The sequence below is a fragment of the Orcinus orca genome, chromosome 11 (assembly GCF_937001465.1).
Source record: "Orcinus orca chromosome 11, mOrcOrc1.1, whole genome shotgun sequence".
NCBI lineage: Eukaryota > Metazoa > Chordata > Mammalia > Artiodactyla > Delphinidae > Orcinus > Orcinus orca.
In genome coordinates, this window is record NC_064569.1 from 54,527,964 (window position 1) to 54,551,780 (window position 23,817).

The following is a 23,817-nucleotide window of genomic DNA, read 5'->3' on the forward strand; positions in this document are numbered from 1 at the left end:
GAAACTGAGTTTTTTTTAAAAAGTCAACAAAATTGACAAAAGTTTAGCTAAACTAACTATAAATAAAACAAAGAAGACTCAAATAAATAAAATCAGAAATGAAAAGAGGAGACATTTTGTCATGGACCAAATGGCTTATGGACCAAATGTCTCATGGACCTTTTGACAGGAACCAAATGTCTTCTGCATGTTTTGAACAGGATCAAATGTCTGCTAACCAATAATGAACACCAATCCTCCTTAAACTCTTCCAAAAAATTGAAGAGGAGGAAGTACTTTCAATCTCATTTTATGAGACCAGCATTACTCTGATACTAAAGCCAGAAGATACCACAAGAGAAGAAAACTACAAAACAATATCCCTGATGAATATAGATGTGAAAATCCTCAACAAAATACTAGCAAATTGAATTCAACAGCACTATCAGTGGGGATCATATACCATGAACAAGTGAGATTTATCCTTGATATGGTTCAACATACAAAAGATGGTTCAACATACAAAAACCAATCAATATGATACACCACATTAACAAAACAAAGCTTAAAAATCACAAGATACCTCAATAGATGTTTTTAAAAAAAGCGCATTTGATTAATTCAACACCACTTCATGATAAAAACACTAAAAAAACTGTGGATAGCAGGAAATTACCTCAACATAAAAAGTGCCATATGTAAATAGCCCATAGCCATCATACTCACAGATGAAAAACTGAAAGTTTTTTTCTTAAGATCAGTAACAAGACAAGGATGCCCACTACTGCCACTTCTATTCAACACAGTACTGAAAGGCCTAGCCAAGACAATTAGGCAAGAAAAAGAAACGAGAGTCCTCCAAATGAAAAGAAAAGAAATAAAATTATCTCTGTTCATAGATGACATGATTTTACATATAGAAACTCTAAAGATTGCACAAAAAACCTGTTAGAACTAATAACGAATTCAGCAAAGTTGTAGGATAAAAAAAATCAACATAAAAAATCAGCTGGGGCTTCCCTGGTGGCTCAGTGGTTGGGAGTCCGCCTGCCGATGCGGGGGACGCGGGTTCGTGCCCCAGTCTGGGAGGATCCCGCGTGTCACGGAGCGGCTGGGCCCGTGGGCCATGGCCACTGGGCCTGCGCGTCCGGAGCCTGTGCTCCGCAGCGGGGCGGGGGGGCGGGGGGGGCCGCAGCGGTGAGAGGCCCGCGTACCACAAAAAAAAAAAAAAAAAAATCAGCTGTATTTTTATACACTAACAATGAACAATCCAAAACAGAAATTAAGAAAGCAATTCCATTTATAATAGCATCGAAAATAAAATAAGAATAAACTTAAAGGAGATGAAAAATGTATACACTGAAAACTATAATACATTGCTGAAAAAAATTAAAGAAGACACAAATAAATGGTAAAACATCCTACAGTCATGGATTAGAAGACATGGTTAAAATGGCCACCCTACCCAAAGCAATCTACAGATTCAGTGCAATCAATCCCTAATAAAATCCCAATGGCATTTTGTTATAGATATAGAAAAAACAATCCTGAAATTCATATAAAAGCACAAAGGACCTCAAATAGCCAAAACAATCCTGAAAAGGAACAAAGATGGCACCACAGTTTCTAGTTTCAAAATATAGTACAAAGTTATGGCAGTCAAAACAGTATGATACTGGCATAAAGACAAACAGACCAATGGAACAGAAATAAACCCATGCATATATGGTCAACCGCTCTTCAACAAAGGTGCCAAGAATTCACAATGGAGAAAGAATAGTCTTTTTAACAAATGGTGTTGAGAAAATTGGACAGCCACATGCAAAAGAATGAAACTAGACCACTATCTGACACCATACAAAAATATCAACTCAAAATGGGTTAAAGACTTAAACATAAGACCTGAAACTGTAGAGCTCTTAGGAAAAAAATATAGGGGAAAATCCTTATGATATTGGCCTTGGCAATGACTTCTTCCATATGACAAATGAAAGCATAGGCAACAAAAGCAAAAACAAATACATCAAACTAAAAAGTTTCTTCACAGCAAAGGAAACAATCAATAGAGTGAAAAGGCAACCTACCGAATGGGAGAAAATATCTGCCAACTATATATCTGACAAGGGCTTAATCTCTAATATATATAAGGAACTCCTATAATTCAATAGCAAAAAGCAAACAAACAAAACCTAATAATAACCTGATTAAAAATGGGTAAAAGCCTTGGACAAAAAAAAAAAAAGACATATAAGTATCCAAGAGTTATATGAAAAGATGCTCAACATCACTAGTCATCAGGGAAATGCAAATCAAAACCACGATGAAGTACTGTATCATCGTGTTAGAATGACCACTGCTACGGACTAAATGTTTGTGTACCCCCAAATTCATATGGTGAAGCCTAATGCTTGTTGTGATAGTATTTTTGAAGGCAGGACACTTGAGAAGTAATTAGGTTTGGATGAGGTCATGGGGGTAGAGCCCCTATTATGGGATTGGTGCCACTGCAAGGGAATGAAGAATACAGAGCTCTCTCTCTGCCATGTGAAGACACAGGGACCAGGCAGCCTTCTGTCAACAGGAAATGGGCCCTCACCAGACACCAAATCTGCAGCACCCTGATCTTGGCTAAACCTCCAGAATTGTGAGAAATAAATGTTTGTTACTTAAGCCACCCAGTCTATGGTATTTTTGTTATAGCAGCTTTAACTGATGAAGGCAGCCAGTATACAAAAAACAAAAAATGACAAGTGCTGACAAGGATATGGAGAAATCGGAACCCTTATTCATTCTTGGTGGCAATGTAAAATGGTGTAGCTACTATGGAAAACAATATGGAAATTTTTATAAAATTAAAAATAGAACTGGGAATTCACTGGTGGTCCAGTGGTTAGGATTCCAAGCTTCCACTGCAGGTGGCAGGGGTTCAATCCCTGGTCGGGGAACTAAGATCCTGAATGCCACGTGGTGTGGCCAAAAAATAAATAAACAAATAAAACTACCATATGATCCAGCCATCCCACTTCTGAGTACATATCCAAAAAAACTGAACTCAGTATCTTGAAGAGATATTTGCACTCCCATGTTCATTGCAGCATTATTCACAATAGCCAAGAGGTGGAAACAACCCAAATGCTCACTGACAGATAAATGGATAAATAAAATGTTAGTATATACATACAATGGACTGTTAGCCATAAAAAGGAGAAAATCCTGTCATATGCTACAACACGGATAAACCTTGAAGACATTATGCTAAGTGAAAGAAGTCAGTCACAGAAGGACAAACACTGCATGATTCCACTTGTATGAGATACCTAAAGTAATCAAACTTATTGAAGCAGAAAGTAGAATGGTGGTTGCCAGGGGCTGGGGGAGGAGGAAATGAGGAGTTGCTGTTAAACGGGTATAAAGTTTCAGTCATGCAAGATGAAAAAGTTCTAGAGATCTGCTGCACACCGTCATGTCTATAGTTAACAATACCACACAGAACACTTAAAAATTTGTTAACATTGTAGAGCTCGTGTTGTGTGTTGTTGGTTTTTTTTTACCACAATAATAGTAATTTTTGAAAGCCTACCTTGTAGGCATTCCACGCATATCAGTATCCCTAGCAGAAAGAGAAATCTATACAGGGCAAAACAGAAGAACTATCCATGCTTATGGATACACCAGACTTTGCAAATCATCATGCCATTCGGAAGCCCATTCATAGTCTTTAGAGTATCTAAAAGCTCTGTAAAAGTGCACATAGGTGAAACAGAAGGAAGCATCTACAGCCATCTCAGAGGGAGCCTTCCGCTTCCAGGAATGAAGTCGCACATTCACAGGTGCTTCCTGTTTTTTTCAAACACCTTCCCCACCTTCTGCACACCAAGCATGCATTCTGCAAAATGTGAGCCTAACAGGAAGCTGCCTGCAAATTCAGGTAGCTTTTCAGAATCTAAAAGAGGTCTTGAAGATACTTTCAGAGAAAGGGCAGCAAAAGCTGTAGTCATTTGGGGAAGAACAAGTCTGGAAGAAAAATAACACAGTGGATTAGCGCCAAGAGGCTGAGAACATTTTTCCGTCCAAATGCTCTCTGCAAGTTACATTTTAAACAATAAATGTGTTTTCTTTAGGTTTTTGGCTCCTGTGGGTGGAATTAGGAAAACTAACTGCAAGTGGGGACTCCGATGGGAGGGAGGTAGAGGAAGGAGAAAAGCTGAGGTGGAGAGAAGGAAGGAGGCCCACAAGGCCAGAATGCCTCAACTGAGCTCAGGGGAAGAATCGATAGAAGTATTTTTCTGTTTCAGGAAGCTCACAAACCTTTCCTGGGATTTCAGAGCCACTGCCTTGAAATGTGCATGTAGAGTTGATTAGATTGTGACAGTGTTCACAGTAAGTTTTGACTGAGCCATTCTGGGGAATGTCTTCTTAACATGGTCACAGGTGAACAAGCTGGAATGAGAACACAGGCTCTGTACTCAGTTTTCAAATGGTTTCAGTGAAGAAATTCAAGGTGATGAGTGCCAGGCCACATACAGGTGCTGGCTAATCTTGGGTAATAGACTGATTTTTTTAATATAATTAAAATTCAAAATGGGGGATATTGGTAATTTCTTGTAGCAGCACTCATTCAGCTCCTAAAATGTGTTCTTATAGTTGCTTTTGTTTGGTTCCACTTTTTTTTCAATCCATATTGCCAAATTAAGTTAAAATGTATAAATGCTTTTGTTTATTAAATTGACTCTGATTTTTTTTCTGAAATGAAATTAAAATCAATAACCACAAAGATAAGCTTCTTCTAGTTAACTGGCTAAAGGGTTAGATGGGAGAATTTTCTTCTGCTGGGATTCAAACCACTATATGTAACCTATATTGGCCAAAACTGGTCCATGTACATCTTAAAGAAGACTACCCTAAGCAGTGAGTTAAGGGAACAAAACTATATACAGCAAAAACTTTCTAATACATTTTATTTGGAAAACTTTATACGTCTAAGGGTTTGAAAAACATCAGTGATTTTTAACTGTAAAATCTGTTCTACACAAGAATTTCTTTCTGTTTCAGCTGTCTCATGTAGCTTGGTACAGCACCATGTCACTGTGGGTGAACATCTACTGAGCATCCCACCATGTAAACCCTATAGATTCAAGAAAGTTCTTGTCCTGAGGAACCTAATGTTCTCTCAGGACATAGATGAACAGTAGAAAAGGCACCAAATAATGACAAAGGTGGGCTGGATTCTAGTTTTGGTTCTGTCGCTTATTAAATATCTCTGAGTTTCAATTTTCTCATTAGCAAAATGAAGGAGCTGAATTAGGTATTCTCTGAAACCTCTTCTAGCTTTAAAATGTATTGCTTCTTAGTTTAAAAAAAAACTGGAATAAAAGACGGCACGTGCTAAGTGTCAGATGAGTTGCTATAATGGTTCTGAGGAGGAAGACACTGTGTTGGGCTGGAATAACTGGGAAGAACTCTGTGGGGCTGAGAGCGTGGGCTGGGTCTGGAAAATGGACGGTACCTAAGAAGGCAGAGAGGAGGAGCAGGAGCTCACAGGCTCACTCAGGAGAGCAGGGGACGCTCAAATGTGGCTAGATTCACACAGACCCACAGATGCACCTCTGAGTGCTAGAGAAAATCCTCTTTCTTGCTGCTCTGACATGCAAGGATAATAATGGTCACTTGACATAATAAAGGCCATATATGACAAACCCACAGCCAACATCATTCTCAGTGATGAAAAACTGAAACGATTTCCTCTAAGATCAGGAACAAGACAAGGTTGTCCACTCTCACCACTATTATTCAACATAGTTTTGGAAGTTTCAGCCACAGCAATCAGAGAAGAAAAAGAAATAAAAGGAATCCAAATCAGAAAAGAAGACGTAAAGCTGTCACTGTTTGCAGATGACATGATACTATACATAGAGAATCCTAAACATGCCACCAGAAAACTACTAGAGCTAATCAATGAATTTGGTAAAGTGGCAGGATACAAAATTAATGCACAGAAATCTCCTGCATCCCTATACACTAATGATGAAAAAGCTAAAAGAGAAATTAAGGAAACACTCCCATTTACCAATGCAACAAAAAGAATACAATACCTAGGAATAAACCTACCTAGGGAGACAAAAGACCTGTATGCAGAAAACTATTAAGACACTGATGAAAGAAATTAAAGATGATACAAACAATGGAGAGATATACCATGTTCTTGGATTGGAAGAATCAACATTGTGAAAATGACTCACCTACCCAAAGCAATCTACAGATTCAATGCAATCCCTAGCAAACTACCAATGGCATTTTTCACAGAATAGAACCAAAAAATTCACAATTTGTATAGAAACACAAGAGACCCCAAAGAGCCAATGCAATCTTGAGAAAGAAAAATGGAGCTGGAGGAATCAGGCTCCCAGACTTCAGACTATACTACAAAGCTACAGTAATCAAGACAGTATGGTACTGGCACAAAAACAGCAATATATATCAATGGAACAGGATACAAAGCGCAGAGATAAACCCACGCACATATGGTCACCTTATCTTTGATAAAGGGGGCAAGAATAGACAATGGAGAAAAGACAGCCTCTTCAATAAGTGGTGCTGGGAAAATGGGACAGCTACATGTAAAAGAATGAAATTAGAACACTCCCTCACACCATACACAAAAATAAACTCAAAATGGATTAAAGACCTAAATGTAAGGCCAGACATCATAAAACTCTTAGAGGAAAACACAGGCAGAACACTCTATGACATAAATCACAGCAAGAGCCTTTTTGACCTACCTCCTAGAGAAATGGAAATAAAAACAAAAATAAACAAATGGGACCTAATGAAACTTCAAAGCTTTTGCACAGCAAAGGAAACCATAAACAAGATGAAAAGACCACCCTCAGAATGGGAGAAAATATTTGCAAATGAAGGAAATGACAAAGGATTAATCTCCAAATTTACAAGCAGCTCATGCAGCTCAATAACAAAAAAACAAACAACCCAATCCAAAAATGGGCAGAAGACCTAAATAGACATTTCTCCAAAGAAGATATACAAATTGCCAAAAAAAAAACATGAAACAATGTTCAACATGACTAATCATTAGAGAAATGCAAATCAAAACTACAATGAGGTATCACCTCACCAGTCAGAATGGGAATCACCAAAAAATCTACAAACAGTAAATGCTGGGGAGGGTGTGGAGAAAAGGGAACCCTCTTGCACTGTTGGTGGGAATGTAAATTGATACAGCCACTATGGAGAACAGTATGGAGGTTCCTCAAAAAACTAAAAATAGAACTACCATATGACCCAGCAATCCCACTACTGGGCATATACCCTGAGAAAACCATAATTCAAAAAGAGTCATGTACCACAATGTTCATTGCAGCTCTATTTACAATAGCCAGGACATGGAAGTAACCTAAGTGTCCATCTTCGGATGAATGGATAAAGAAGATGTGGCACATATATACAAAGGGATATTACTCAGCCATAAAAAGAAACGAAATTGAGTTATCTGTAGTGAGGTGGATGGACCTAGAGTCTGTCATACAGAGTGAAGTAAGTCAGCAAGAGAAAAACAAATACCGTATGCTAACACATATATATGGAATCTAAAAAAAAAATAGTTATGAAGAACCTAGGGGCAGGAGAAGAATAAAGATGCAGATGTAGAGAATGGACCTGAGGGCACGGGGAGGGGGAAGAGTAAGCTGGGACGAAGTGAGAGAGTGGCATGGATATATATACACTACCAAATGTAAAACAGATAGCTAGTGGGAAGAAGCTGCATAGCACAGGGAGATCAGCTCAGGGCTTTGTGACCACCTAGAAGGGTGGGATAGGGAGGGTGGGAGAGAGACGCAAGAGGGAGGAGATGTGGGTATATATATATATATATATATATGTATAGCTGATTCACTTTGCTATAAAGCAGAAACTAACACAACATTGTAAAGCAATTATACTCCAATAAAGATGTTAAAAAAAAAATAATGGTTACTTGTAGAAAAGTTTTAGTAGCTGAGACAGATGATCCAATAGGCACAGCATCCTCAGAGGAGAGCCACCATAATGGGCTGGATTTTGAACCACGAGCTCTCTTTTAAAATTTGGTGTCTCTTACAGAAGTTCAGAAAATAAGCCTTCCTGAAAGAAAGCTCTACAAAAATCATATGATAATAAGATGGTTGGCTCTAGGCAAAAAAGCAAGTCACTAAGGATAAAACGATACTATCCATCAACTAAGAAAGTTGTAGTTTCCTACTTTCAAGTAGGTCTGTATGACTCCTGTTTCTTGTGCTTTGACCCCATTCTATTCTCTCAGCCGATCAGTTCCTTTATGTTCTCTCTTGCCTTCAGGCCAACTCAGGCCCCATGGCCAACTATTTCTAATATTAACTTCCCTGGTGCCATCATCTATTTATCTGCCATCCAACAAATCTTTTATTTGTTCTCCCCAATTCTACTCCTGAACTACTGAGCACTGTGGTAGAAAATTAAAACTGTACTGAGCGTGTCCCCCATAAACTTGTTCTTTTTAACCTTAATTGGACTATCATTGCTACTCAAACATTTTTAAAAATTCCTCTATAATCATCTTCTTAAAATCTCACCACCATTAATTCTCTTTATCCTCAAATTCTTGTTGCTCTTTCTTTTACTCTCTGATGGCATCTTGCATCCTGCATTTCTTGAGGATTTTGATGTTAGCTGATAAATACTCCCTTAACTTTCCCGATCACTTCAGCTCAAATTATGCTGTATCTTCACCAAGGTACCTATGTAGCTAGCATTTAAGAGGTGTTTATTATGAGCTAGGTCCTTACATATATGAGATCACTTAATCTTTTCAACAACTTTATGAGGTAAATACTATCACCTCTATTTTACATATGAATAAGACCTGTGCCCAAGATCATTCAGCCAGTAAAGAACAAAACAAGGATTTAAATTTAGGTGGTCTCAGTTCAGAGCCTGCATTCTTTCCCTGACCCTGAAGGGAAGTGGGGGAAGGAGAGTGTGTGTGTGTGTGTGTCTTTGTGTGCCCGCACGCGTGTGTGTGTGCATGTGTGGAAGCCAGGGGATTTGAACAAGTTATGTATATATTATCTTATATCCAGGACTAATCTAAGGGATAGATTAGTCTACCTTCTACCTCTGATTTCTATCCCATCCTCACTCACCCACTAAAGGATCTTGTATCAGTTGGTTTTTGCTGTGTAACAAACTACCTCAAAACTTAGTGTCTTAAAACAATAATCACACATCATTGCTCACAAGTCTAAAGGTAAGCTGGATGTTTCTGCCCATATGAGCCAGGTTGGGCTAATTTCAGGTGTACTCACTTACACCTCAGTGACCAGCTGGAGGCTTGTCTGGGACTGAATGGTCTAGAATGGCCTTACTCACAGGTCTGTAAATTGGACTGATGTCAGGTGAGGTGATAAAAGTGACTAGGCCGTGTGTCACTCATCATCCAGAAGTCTAGTTTGGGCCTATTCATGTGTTAGCAATTGCAGGATCCCCCTAAGGGCCACAAAAGAGAGCAAGCCCCTGTGTGCAAGCACTTTACAAGTCTCTGTTTGCATCACAAGGGTTATTGTCCCATTAGTCAAGAAAAGTCATGTAGCGAGAACAAAAGGGAGCCACAACTACAGAAGCCTACAGACTTTGATGCATTAACTATATAACACACTTTCTCCTTTCATCCCTGGCACCTTCCACTGGCACCTTCGTTTCATCTAGCAATTTGGTGAAATCTACCCTGTTCTAGAAAACCTCCTTCAATCCCATTATCCCCTGATATATAATACAGCTGAGTCCATGATTGCCGCGGATTGACTGCACAACTGAAAATTCCCTGAATTAACTTCCATGTAGAAAACATGATAATCAAAGGCTAAGTAAAGTAGTTTAAAAATGTGCAATAATCACAGCAATTGTAAAGAGCTTAGACAAACAAAAGACTTTTTTTCAAGGTGGACTATTGTTTAGAAACGTAGGCACATGGTGATAATAAGAAAGCGAACTACCTTTTAGTTGGTTATATTTCTGTTTTTACATTCTCTACTGACAATGCACCCGCTTACTACCTGTGCAGAAGATAAATGCTCCCATTGCCCTGCCCTTGTACACCAGTGTTCCAGAATCTTTCTCCTGAGTCTTAGAAAGGATGCAAGACTTCTGACCTTGAAGTTTCATCATCACGTGTATCTCATTAAGTTAAAAAATAAAACAAACAAAAAATAACTTACATAACTGGTCTGTGTTTACTCAGCAGTTTGAGAGAGTTTCCATTTATCCACATCCTTGGCTATACTCAGTATTTTAAGCCTTTTCGATTTGATAGGTATACAATTGTATATAATATTTTTATTTGCATTTCCATGCTGTAAAAGCGTTGTTATGCTCCATTTTGCAGAATACGAAAGGGAAGTTTTTCTTTTATTTCTCTTGCTATATCCCCCCATCTCATTTCTTTTAGGACTAATCTAATTCCTTTTAGTTCATGATATTTTGGATGAAAAATTAGTCACCATTTTTCTCTGAGTAAATATATCTCAAAGCAGATGTTTGCTTCTCACAGTAACAGAGAAAAGGTAAATTATTTGCATAAGTAGAGGTAATCTCGCTGTGCCAATTTTAAGGTTCAGAAAACATCTCTTGGTTTTCTAATTTTCTTTCCCTTTTGTCCTCCCACCAATTGATAAGCACCACACACAGCTAAAATACTGCATGTAAGTTTGTATTTGTGTTATCTGCAGCTTGGCTTAAGAAAATGAAGTAGCTGAAAATCTGACAAAGGTATCTTCTTGTCACTTTCCTTCCCTTGTACGGTGGTGAGGGGTTTCAGACACAAATAGGACTCCATTGGACTTGAATCACTTTGATAAAGCTCAAATAAGCAACTAGGTTCTGGGGTATTTTACAAAAAAGAATTTATTTTTCTTTATTTTTTAATTCCAGGATTTTATTGGGCAGATGAAGGTTGCTTTATTTCTTTAGAAAATCTCCCTGTCTTTATGCAGTTCATAATGTACTTTCCTCTCTTATTCAGATAGGATTTGGAAGAGCAATCTGGTGTTCATCTCAGTGAAAGCATCAAAATATCCTCGTTAGACCATTAAATGGAACATTATGTAGCTATGTGACATTATAGAGCCTTTTTAAAAGGTCATTGAAGAATCTTAAGTGATCTGAAAAATGTTCATGAGATAAGGTTCAGTCAGTGGAAATAAACTATAGATCTATATATGTATATCAATAGCAGTTATGTCTCCATTTTGAAATCTCTTTATCCAAGTAATTACCTAGACAAAGAAAATATACCAAAATATTAAGTATTTTGAGTGAAGATATTGTGAATTATTAAACACTTAAAATATAGTTCTTTTCAATAATTCTATCATGAACATGAACATGTATTATTTCTGTAATCCAAAATGATTAGAACAAAAAGCATTTATTAGTAAAAAAGATAATATGACAAAATTCTATGAAGACTTGATTTTTTGGGGTGGGGAGGTGCCTTGCAGCACATCTTGAGGAATCTTAGTTCCCCAACCAGGGATTGAACCTCTGCCTCAGCAGTGAAAGCATGAAGTCCTAACCCCTGGACCACCAGGGAATTCCCCTAGGAAGACTTGATCTTATAATAAAAGCTTTGATGAAGAAATTTAATAAACACAATTATTTTCCTTTTTGCTTTCTTGAGTTGAACATTGGTTTAAGAGAATAACAGTGGAATTGTAACTTTCCAGATATATTTTGTAACATACATTCAGCAAATTCAGACATGTATAGGCAAGTTTGGTAGCCTGCTGGGGTCTATTTGCATGAAGGACAGAGGGTCTTGGTAATCAAGTTATTATTTTCTTGGCGCTGATGCTTGGTACCACCGTGGCCTCCCAAAACCCATTGTGGCATGGGGGAATATTTTAACCTCCCAAGCACTGGGAGACATTTCAGCTGGGGAAGGTAGTCATCATTACAGGAGAGCTGGAGTCCACAGCTGAGTTGAGAGTGTCCTTGAGGCTAAAGAAGAGCTCAGTTACACCTTCATACAGTGACAACAAGCTTCCTACCCTACCCTCAGAGAAGTGGCACAGCCCTCAGGAGAGGAAGCTATGAAAGGGAATGAGTTAAATGAATGCTGTATTAACCCGTATTGGTACCGAGCAAATAGGCTACAAGGCACCCAGTTCATCAGTATCCATCAAAGCATCATTATATCCACCTGGAAGCCTGGTAGGAGGAAAAAAGGACAGTAGATGGGTGATATCATTGGGATCGCTTCAATCATAAATTCATTTCTTAGATCAACAAATGTTGAGTTTTAAAAATATATATATGCTTTATCCTAACTTGTTAAAACCCCTATATACAATTTCCTAAGACCAGGGGGAGAATTTAAATAAATTTTCAAAGCACTTGAGCACATATTTATGAAGTGATCACACAATGTGTATAGCACTATGCTAGATACTGTGGAGGCTAAAGAGATAAGACACTCCCTCAGAAGAAAGATCTTAGGATCTTATTTGGGAGATAAAACAGACATACATATAGCACACAAACAACGCTACATATTCCAGGAGGTGCAGTAGGATGAAATATAAAGGAAATGGTCTATGGCAATTTTAGAATAAGGACTCTGTATTCTGCTCCCCTGAAAGTCAGTCTAAGTTCCTTTTATTACTAGCTGTGTCTAAGGTACCTTGGGCAAGTTACATAACTTCTGTATGCCGCAGTTTCTTCATTCGTAAAATGGTGAAATTGAATCTGCTTCATAAACAATCTGTATGTAATATGCCTAGGAGAGTGTCTAACAGAATACATCTGATACTTGTAAAATATCGATTGCTAGAGTGGGACGAAGTTTTTGACAGAAAATGATGCCTTTTAGAAATCGCAGTCAGATTTTCAAAGAACATTTTCAGGTTTGCATTTTATAAAAGGCTGGGAATTATTCATCCTAATGACAACTGCAAATCATTCCCATACAGAGAAGAAAGTGGTAAGAAAAAAATGTCAGTTATTATTTTCTTTTTTAAAAAACCCTTAGATAACTGATTTGAGGTTTCTCTTTAAAGCCTGAAGAGTTCATGACAGCCTACAGCTCATGATGCTGACAGTCCTGAGGATATATGCAAATCATTGCCTATTCAGGAAAGTAGAAAATATTCTAAAGTATACATAAATATTCTAAATTTTTGTAAAGTAAGAAAACAATATTTTTTCACTCACTCAACACACATATATTAAGTGCTCACCATCTGAGGGATGGTACAGTCTGGAATCTATTAAATGACATAGTCTGTGCCCTCAAGAGTTTTTAAGACAGTCAGTAAATAAGTGATTAAAATGCAATGTGGCAGCTCTGGCTGGAGGGTTGAATCTTGAGTGTCCTGAGAGGTCAGACTGCTGTCAGAAAAAGTTCATGTGATCCATATGTATTAACCACAATAATACTGCATTTTAAAAGAATCAACTGAAGAAAGCAAGTAACAACAACATGGCCGGCCCATGGACATGGGCATGAACATGGTCATAGTAAAATGGAACTTCCAGATTATAAACAACAGAAGATAGAAGGGACACCATTAGAAACTGTCCAGGAGAAGCTGGCTGCACAAGGGCTAAGGGATCCATGGGGCCGCAGTGAAGCTTGGAGATACACAGGTGGCTTTGCAAATAATGTTTCCTTTGTTGGTGTATTATTAAAAGGATTCAAATGGGGATTTGCTGCACTTGTGGTAGCTGTAGGGGCTGAATATTACCTGGAGTCCTGGCAAAAAGAGGCATCACTGAAGATAATACCTGGAAGTATCTTTTAATGTCTTCTTAACTTTCTAATAAAAAGAAGATTTCTTCACTGTAGCTACTCACCTGTGCGTTTGTTCCCTAAAGAATACTAGCAAGATTTAAAAAAATAAGAAAACATGCAAAATAAAATAAAATGTGGCAAAGGTTAAAACAAGGCACTACAGAAGGCATGGAAGGGGTATATAAGGACAGGGATCAAGAAGGGCATCAGAGAGAAGATGCTGTCTGAATGAGATGCAGGAGGATGAAGTACTTCAGGTACTTCACTGTGGCTATAGTGCCAATGTAGAAAGCATGGGGTGAAGCTGAGTGTGGAGAGTAAAGCAAAGGTCATGTGAAAGAGTTCTGCCTCTATTCTGAGACCAACATCAACCCAATGAAAGATTTAAGGAAGGGAAATGGCATAAACTATTTTCATTTTTGAAAGATCACACTGGTTGCATGCTGGGAACATACTGGAAGGTAGACCAGGGCTGAGCTTTTATGAATTTTATAGTTACAAAATCTTGTTTAGTCTTCTGTGTCCATAGAGTTGAGTGAAACTACATGGAGACCCTCAGGGAGTCCACCCTTGAGGAGAGAATATTATGCGGTGGTTAAAAGCACAGAATCTTGATTAAAAGGCCAGCTTTGCCCATTGCTCTCTCTGTGACCGTCGGCAAATCTGTCTTTATCTCTGGTCTCAGTTTCTTTATTTTAATATGGGAATAGAATTATGTCTGTCTTGTATTAGAACTGGTTAACAAATAAATAAATGAACCAAATCTCAGACTTAACATGATAAAAAATTATATCCGGTTCAAGTCAAGAAAAGGCATTAACTAAAATGATAAAATAAGTTAAAGGTAGCAGGATAAAAGCATCACATGCTGAAATTATTTTACATATATATGAATAATAACTAGTTATAAGACATAATACAAAAATCTTCATTTACAATAATAACAGAGAAGATTAAATACTTTGGAATAAACTTTAAATGAAAGGTATAGAAACTCTATGAGGAAAACCTTCCTGAAAGCTATGAAAGGAGACTTGAAAAAATGCAAGATACCCCAGTTTTTTTAACAGAATGACTCAATATCATAAATTGTCAATTCTCTCTCTGAGTTCATGTAAAATTTAACACAACCCCAACAAAAGCATGAATAAGCTTTTTTATGAAGGTAGACAAGTTGATATAAAAAATCATGTGGAAAAACAAACATGCAAGAATTCATTAAAAAGGAAAGACAAGGAGGAAGGACTAGTTCAGATATAAAACATACTATAAAGTCCTCTAATTAAAACAGTGTGACACTGACGCATGAATAAACAAGCAAAGAGAGTAGATCAGAAAGCCCAGAAATAAACCCAAGCACATACGGAAATTTAGTATATGATAAGGTGGCATCACAAATTACTAGGAAAATATGGTAATTTTAATAGATGGTTCTGGGACAGCAGGATAACCATTTGGAATAAAATAAGTTTAGATCTATACTGCACACCATGCATAAGCATAAACTCCAAATGCAATAGGGACCAAAATTTTAAAAAAACATTTTTTTAAGTGCTAGAAGAAAACATGGGTGAATTCCTCTTTAACCTCAGTATAGAAAAAGATTTCCTATGACCCAATATTCAGAGGCAACTAAAACAAATTGATAAATGGCTATACAAAATAAATGTTTTTCTGCATGATAAAATATAAAGTCAAAGACAACTAACAGGGTTTCCCTGGTGGTGCAGTGGTTGAGAGTCTGCCTGTCAATGCAGGGGACACAGGTTCATGCCCCGGTCCGGGAAGATCCCACATGCCGCGGAGCGGCTGGGCCCGTGAGCCATGGCCGCTGAGCCTGCGCGTCTGGAGCCTGTGCTCCGCAACAGGAGAGGCCACAACAGTAAGAGGCCCATGTACCGCAAAAAAAAAAAAAAAAAAAAAGACAACTAACAAACTTGGAAAAATGTTTGCAACATAGATCAAACTATAGATAAAGTACTAATATTGCTAATATCTATATATAAAGAACTTAAAAACTGAGACGAAAAGAATTTTTAAAAATCCATTAAAATGGGAAAAAGACGAGCAGACAATTCACAAAAAGAGTTATAAAAATGACGTTTAATGCTAGGAAAAGATTTTTAGCCTCACTCATAATTACAGAAATACAAATTAAAACTATACTGAGGTATTGCTATCAGATTGGCAACAATAAAAAAGTATGACAACACATTCTGTAGGGAAACAGGCACTCTCATACATTGCTGGTAGGAATGCAAACTGGTATGGTGTTTTTGGAGGGAAATTTGGCAATACCTAAGAAAATTACATAAACACTTGCTTTCCAACTCAGCAAGACCACTTGTAGGAATTTACCCAGATACAACTCCAATAGTACAAAAATACATTTGCACAGGGTTACTAATTGCAACACTGCTGTTGCAAATTACTGGAAACAATGTAATTATCTAAATACAGGAGAGTGGTTAAATAAGTTATGTACATGTGCACAGCTGTAAGAGAAGAAAATAGAAAAAGGTTTCTATGAACTAACATGGATTGTTTTCCAGGATACATTAAGTTAAAAAAGACACCCCTCCCCCACAAAAGTGCAAAAGAGTATCTACTGTGTGCCACCTTTCATGAAAGAAAAGAGAGAAATAAAATATATATATTTATCTGCTTATTTGTGCCAAAAGAAACACAGAAAGGATAACCCAGGAACTAATAAGATAAGGGATAAGGGAGAGAGGCATTAGGTAGAAGCATGACGGGGACAGAGGAAGGAGCAGTTCTCTGGGTGTAGCACTCTGTACTGTTCTTTCAGAAACCATGATAATGTTTCACAGACCCAAAATAGAAATACATGATTCAAGTCAAGCAGGATGACAGGAGAAGCCAAACTACAATACAAACAATAACAAATGAGCCTAACTCTATTACAAACTACACTGAAGGGTGTGGGAAAGAAAAGAACAAATCTAAATAAGTTCGAAAAACAGTGTTTTGAGACCAAGACTAAAGACGAAAAGAAATGTACACAAACATCAGATACTAGGTTAGTAAGTTCCTCCACTTCCCTAGAATGGCATGGGTTGGTAATTCTGAAACTAACTCATGTACGTTTTGGGATTGTGCAAATAAGTAAATAAACTTTGAATAATGACAGGCAGACTTCTTACTGTCAGAGAAAGGAGTTACAAATGAGGGAAAGAGGACGGCTAGAATAAGCCCTGGGGTGTTAGACTGGAATTAAATGCATGAACTCATGGTGATGACAGATGACAGAGAGATGATAGACAGATGACAGACAGATAGATAGATAGATAGATTTAGACGATGTGTATGTGTGTGCATGTTTACATATACATAGATTTTTTTGGCTTTGTTTGCTGAAAGGGTCTAGAATTAATGATACCAATAGCAAAGAATACAGCAAACACAGAGATTTTGATTTCTAGACACCATTCTCTAATTTAAAAAAATGAAAACAGGATTCTTGGAGAAATGACTGATCCCAGGGCTAGGGCAGGAAAAGCATAAAATTAGCTTGGAACACCCTGAGATACAAGAAAGAAAAGAAGTGCTCAAAATAATAATAAAAATAATAACAACAACAACAGACACATGTTGAAAGGACACAGAAGTCAACTGGAAGAGGCTCCCAATGGTCAAATCTGGGCCAATTTGAAAAACAAAGTAAATAATGATAGTAATGGATTATAACATATACAGTAAAATAAATATCCATGCTCCATACCGATATACATAAATAACTGAATAACCAGTAAATGGGAAAGAAGGGAAAGCTCTCATCTTTACAGAATTCTAATTAATAAATGTCCAAAAAAAAGATGGAAATTTAAAAATCACCAATTGGCGATTAGTGGGACAATACAGGATAAGAAACAGGATGCTTACATAGTATTAAAGTATCTCTCTATAAGGTACTAATTAAGTACGAAGGGAAAAATGGAAAAATCCAGCAGACACTACCTAAACCAAGTGATTAAAGTTAACATCACCAATAATAGGATCTCTCAACATCATGGACTCCCTATATGATGTACTGAGAAGCCCACAATATCACTTCTGTGGTATTCTTATCATATATGTATAATATGAATATAATCATTGCAAATATAAACATAATCTGGATCCTGCATCATAAATTGAGCATTAGAGATAACTAGTAAAAGTTGAGTAATGTCTGTAGATTAATTAATAGTATAGTATCAGTGTTAATTTCCTAATTTTGAAAATTGTACTGTAGTTAAGTTGTAAACATTTGGAAATTGGGTAAAGAGCATATGGGAATTTTATACTATATATATTTTGTACTTTTTTTCAATTTTTTACTAGCCTGAAATTATTTCAAAGTAAAAAGTTAAAAAAATTAAAACTATTAAAAAGAAAGAAATGGTATTTAAAAACCCTGCCATATACGGTTACAAAAGTTAGTTTTAAAAGGGACAACTTAACACCCTCTCCAAATAAAAGAATATTTTCTTCTCAAAACAAAACTGTGAAATATACTTTTTACTTTATGAAAAGCTAAAATATGTACATGGAAAGATATATTCTTTATATAAATTCTCCCACAGATCAGTATGTTCCCTCTCTCTGACTCATTATTTTAATTTTCCAACTATTGCTCATATTTTCAGAGGTATGATCCAGGTCATGATGTAATTTTTCTGTAAATTAACTCCTAGTGATAATTTGACCCCAGTGGATATTGAGTGTCTTACAGTCTACTTTTATGGTGTATATTGTTCTAGGCAACAGATTTCAGGGAGTTCCATTTCTGCCCAAGCTATTACATGTAATTTAGTAGCAGTGAAGACTTGGCTCATATGTAGTAAGTACTCATGTGCAGTTATAAAGTTTTCTTTTCATTTTAAAAAGGAAGGTGTGAGAAATGGAGAATAAAGGATAAAGGCTCTAGAAAAGGTTAGGCCAATTTTGCCAACTACAAGATTCTTCACTACTCTACATTTACTTCACATTCTTACTATCAAAAAAACTATGCTGGGCTTCCCTGGTGGCGCAGTGTTTGAGAATCTGCCTGCCAATGCAGGGAACACGGGTTCGAGCCCTGGTCTGGGAAGATCCCACATGCCGCGGAGCAACGAGGCCCGTGCGCCACACTACTGAGCCTGCGCGTCTGGAGCTTGTGCTCCACAACAAGAGAGGTCGCGACAGTGAGAGACCCGTGCACCGCGATGAGGAGTGGCCCCCGCTTGCCGCAACTAGAGAAAGTCCTCGCACAGAAACGAAGACCCAACATAGCCATAAATAAATAAATAAATATTTTTTAAAAAATTTAACACTATCTTAAAAAAAAAAAAACTATGCTGAAGCACCTTAGTTCCTTAAAATATATTTATTTACAATAAGTAGCTAATTATGATGAATGCTTTCTGTATTCTATTTGAACAAAATGTTTTGCTTTGGAAAGTTCAAATGAAAATACAGCAGGTCCCCTGATTTTACCACTAGAGGGCAAAAGAAATTAAGAAACAGGGCAAACAAAGCTGACGTGCTTCCGAGATTCTCTAACTTTACGGTTTGAAATCTCTAGATAGCTACCTTCCAGAAATGAATTCATTCAGAAAACAAAGAAGATACTGTACAAATGATGATAGGAAGAAGTTAAGAGGGGAAAACTATCATTTTTTTTTTTTTTTTTTTTTGCGGTACGCGGGCCTCTCACTGTTGTGGCCTCTCCTGTTGCGGAGCACAGGCTCCGGATGCACAGGCTCAGGGGCCATGGCTCACGGGTCCAGCCACTCCGCAGCATGTGGGATCTTCCCGGACTGGGGCACGAACCGGTGTCCCCTGCATCGGCAGGTGGACTCTCAACCACTGCGCCACCAGAGAAGCCCTCATTTTTTCTAAGAATCAAATCCCCAACCATTTTCTCAAAAGTGCTCACCTACATACATTTATTAATTACCTTATTGATTTAGTTTAAACATTCAATTAAACACCACAATAGGCTGGTGGTGATAAATTGTGATGTTTCCTCTCCTGGTGATGTTTGAGAAAAATATTGTCTGGTTAATGCAATCGTATCTAGAAAATGAGGAATGAGCTAGTCCAGAATCAATAAGGCCAAGGTCTTGAGTTCAATTTGTATACAGATCAGTGAACATCTCTCTAACGCAGGGCCACCTCCCTCACTCCAATCAGCAAGTGCACATCATGGGTCACAGGGGAATGGTGAGAGAGCGCATGTAGGGCAGCCAGGCTTTGCTCACATCTGAGAATAGGAGGCTGGGGAGTACTGGAAATCACCCCACCCTAGGGATCCCGATTGAAATTGAGGTCACACCCCTCACACCTGGGTGGGCTTGAATATGTCCCACAGGTAGCAGAGACAGAAACTTCAAATACTGCCTGGATATATGAAGAAAATGTAGCTTCTTCATTTTCTATCATAGATCTACTCTTCCTCATAAACATCCATTTCACTCAGTACCAGGGAGTGGAAGATAGGCTTTTAAACTTGCCAATGTTAGATATTAAAGTCACTCCTTCTTAAAATGGACTCGTCCATGATGCATTTTTCTTTGGATAAATGCTGAATCTTTCCAGCTTCCTCTCTCTTCCCCTGCTCTTTCCAAAGATGGGGAGGCTGGGGCTGATGTGATCACACGGCAGAAAGGGCAAGGCATTCCAGAGCCCTCCGGATTCTCTGTAAATGATCTGGTTCCCTCCAAGACGGTGTGTCACTGAGTCCACGTGGGTCTTTGGATCATTTTACTGACACAGACTCTGGTCCTGACCATTTGCCTCTGTTTGCCTTCTTACACTGCAGCCTCCTTGTGCATCCTCAGGCCTCTGCCAGTTTTCTGATCTCCTAAGCACCAACACATCCATTCATTGAGGCATAAGGGACTTTCAAAAACCCCTAGGAGTCAAAGTTCCGCCTCATCCATCTGGCCACCTGCCAAGGTCACTACTCAATCACCTCACATGTTGACAAAGCGCCTTCCAAAACGGTCCTTTCCTCCCAGAGTGCTAAGCACTGATCAGGGAAAAAACTGAACTCTTCTTTGGACTTTCTGGACAGGACGCCTGTACTGAAAACCTGCTTCCCTAATTCCCCTCCTTTTCTCCCTCTGCAGTCCACTGGCATGGAAGGGTAAACACCTTACTTCTTTTTAATGCTTGTAAGGACTTCTTTCTATATTCTCTTTACAAGTCCTCTTTTTATATCCTTTCTAAGGTGGTGTTCTGTAGTCCCTAAAGCAACAGCAGTGGGCAGGTTGCAGACAGAAAATCTAGTTTATCCAAAAAGAAAGATGCTTCTGGAGAGAGTCCAAAAATATCATTCCTATTTTGTGTAAGTCTCAGTTTCCTCAGCCCAAAAATATGGAGCTATTAATGCCTCGACCTACCCTCCAGAGAAAGAGCTCTGTCTCCCTCTTAAAATCAATTTGGGTAAAAAGTCTACGAAGTGAAATTTCATGGGGGCAACTATGCCATAGAGGGCTTGCACCCTTGGAAGATCTGCACTAGCATACAATCCTGCCAACTTTGCCATACAGCAGCATGTGAAAATGTGCTCATGCATGTCCACGCACATACCCATGGACACACGCACACATAGAACCATCCTCCCCCTGCACCCTCTTTCTCTTTGGAAATGTCTTCCAATCTGTGTTAGGTTCAAACAGTAAGGTGCTGAACATTAAATTTTCAATATAATTACAAGTCTAATGTGTTAACTTTTTCTAAATGATTCAAAAACCTTAAAAACACAACTTATACAAAGACAAAAACCATAAAAAGATAACATTTATTTATTTATTCAATAAATATGTTGTGAGCATCTACTGTATGACAGGTATTATCTGGGGTTCTTGGATATAGCAGTGATGATCAAAACAGACAAAACCACAACAAAACAAACGGGGCAGGAGGAAGGTTTAGGAGATGATGGATAAGTTTATGACACTGATTGCAGGGATGGCTTCACAGGGGTATACTTATCTCTAAACACATCAAGTTTTCTGTATATCAATTTCTGTATGTCAATCAAACCTCAAAAAGTGGTTAAAAAGTAGACTATGACCCTTGAGCTCCTATTTGACAAGGATGGAAAAAGTGAGGTAGATAATAAGCAATATACTAAATAAATAAATAAAATATAAATAAATAATATTGTACATTAGAAGCAGACAAGTAGAATAGGAAAAGTAGAACATAAGTTATTTCAATGGTTAAAGTTGTAATGGTTGTAGCCTCGTTTAGCACATTATAAATTACTCATTCATTTATTCATACTTCTCTAATTAGTTAATACCTTCCCACTGTTAAAGTAACTTTTAACCATCAATAACCATCAACAAAAGAAATGCTATCTGGGCTTCCCTGGTGGCGCAGTGGTTGGGAGTCCGCCTGCCGATGCAGGGGACGTGGGTTCGTGCCCCGGTCCGGGAGGATCTCACGTGCCGCGGAGCAGCTGGGCCCGTGAGGCATGGCCGTTGAGCCTGCGCGTCTGGAGCCTGTGCTCCACAACGGGAGAGGCCACAACAGTGAGAGGCCCACGTACCGCAAAAAAAAAAAAAAAAAGAAATGCTATCTCAGACCAGCTAAGGCTGCAGATTCCAGGTTACTGATCAATTCATTCTTAATCAGGACCTGGGGTCTGGTTGAAACTCCAGAGTGATTCAAACTTAATCCAATGACCATCTTTCTGCCATCCCTACCTCCCTCTCTCTTTTTAGAGTCACAGGGCACTTGTTAAGTCAATGGGTCTTTTCAGTGAGCCTACAGCTTTTACACAGCTTCTGTGCTTGGCTATCAGGCATGTTTTCCTGAAATGAAACATTCTTAAAAGTTTACTTGGCCAGAAAGACATACTGTTTGTCCTTTCATTATTATAATTAATTTTTGCATGATTCATTAGCATTATTAGAACCTATGATGCCTTGTTAGCTTCTCTTGGTAACTGGTCCATCATTCAAGAGGTTCTGTTTCCTGGAAGATGAGAGATTGAGTTTACTCTTGAGTAATGTGGTGAATCCATCTTCTTTCAATATACTCTCTACACATATATTCCTCCACTACTGTCACCATCTTTTTTATTCTTGGTATAGGTTCTTACTCTATCAGAACTCCTGGGATTACTCACAACTCTCTTTATCTTGCCTACACATAGAAATGAAGAAAAATACATATCTATGTTTTATAAAGGGTCATATACTCAACAGAAGGCAGAACACTCACATATGTCAACTCCACCATTCTCTTAAAATTAATAAAATATTAAGCATATCTACTTTCTTTTGTATTACAATGTCTTTTGTGAACTTTACCTTTTCCCATTTTGAATATCATTATGAATTCATAGCATCACGAACTCAACTTGTTTATGAATAATTATTAGTTAATGCTCAAATGGTTCCAAGTTGGATACTGGGAATATCTCAAAGCTCACTCTGTTGTCCTTTCAGCCCTACCCCTAGTATTTTAAAGCATGCTTGCATTCAGACAAGAATGAAATGTTCATCTAGTCTTCACAGAGCTCAGTTTCCTTTCATAGTGGAGACAGTGTCAAAAGAGAGAGTGAAATCCCTGAGAACACAGTTGACATTATTTTATTGCTCAACCTCTTTAGTTATAGAACATGTTAAGAGTCCACATTTATATGTTTACCTTAGATTTCCTAAGTCCCTTTTATTTTCTTGTATTTTTTCTACAACATACTTAAATCCAGAATGAGACAGGGCTCTTCATAAAGGGTTCAAATCAGTATTATCCTTCATTTCTACCTTCCAGCTGAACCTAGAACTCAAATCCTTTTTCTGTAGTTTCTACTCTTTCTGCTTGGAAATTGGGGAATGTTTCACAAAAGAAAGGACACCTGAACCAGGTCTTGAAGAAACAGAGAATTTTTTTTTTTTTTGCAGCACACAGGCCTCTCACTGTCGTGGCCTCTCCCGTTGCGGAGCACAGGCTCCAGACACGCAGGCTCGGCGGCCATGGGTCACGGGCCCAGCCACTCCACGGCATGTGGGATCCTC

The 23,817-nt window shown here is 38.1% G+C and overlaps 1 protein-coding gene across 1 annotated transcript in view; it reads left to right on the top strand.

Annotated features, from left to right (window-relative positions):
• The window catches only part of LOC117197504 (NADH dehydrogenase [ubiquinone] 1 beta subcomplex subunit 3-like), a 131,151-nt gene extending 117,343 nt beyond the window's left edge, over positions 1 to 13,808 (top strand). Inside the window, exon 3 of the mRNA XM_033409578.2 lies at positions 13,469 to 13,808. Coding sequence (XP_033265469.2) covers positions 13,469 to 13,808 — 340 coding nt within the window. The remainder of the gene's footprint in view (positions 1 to 13,468) is intronic.
• The last annotated feature ends 10,009 nt before the right edge of the window (positions 13,809 to 23,817 follow it).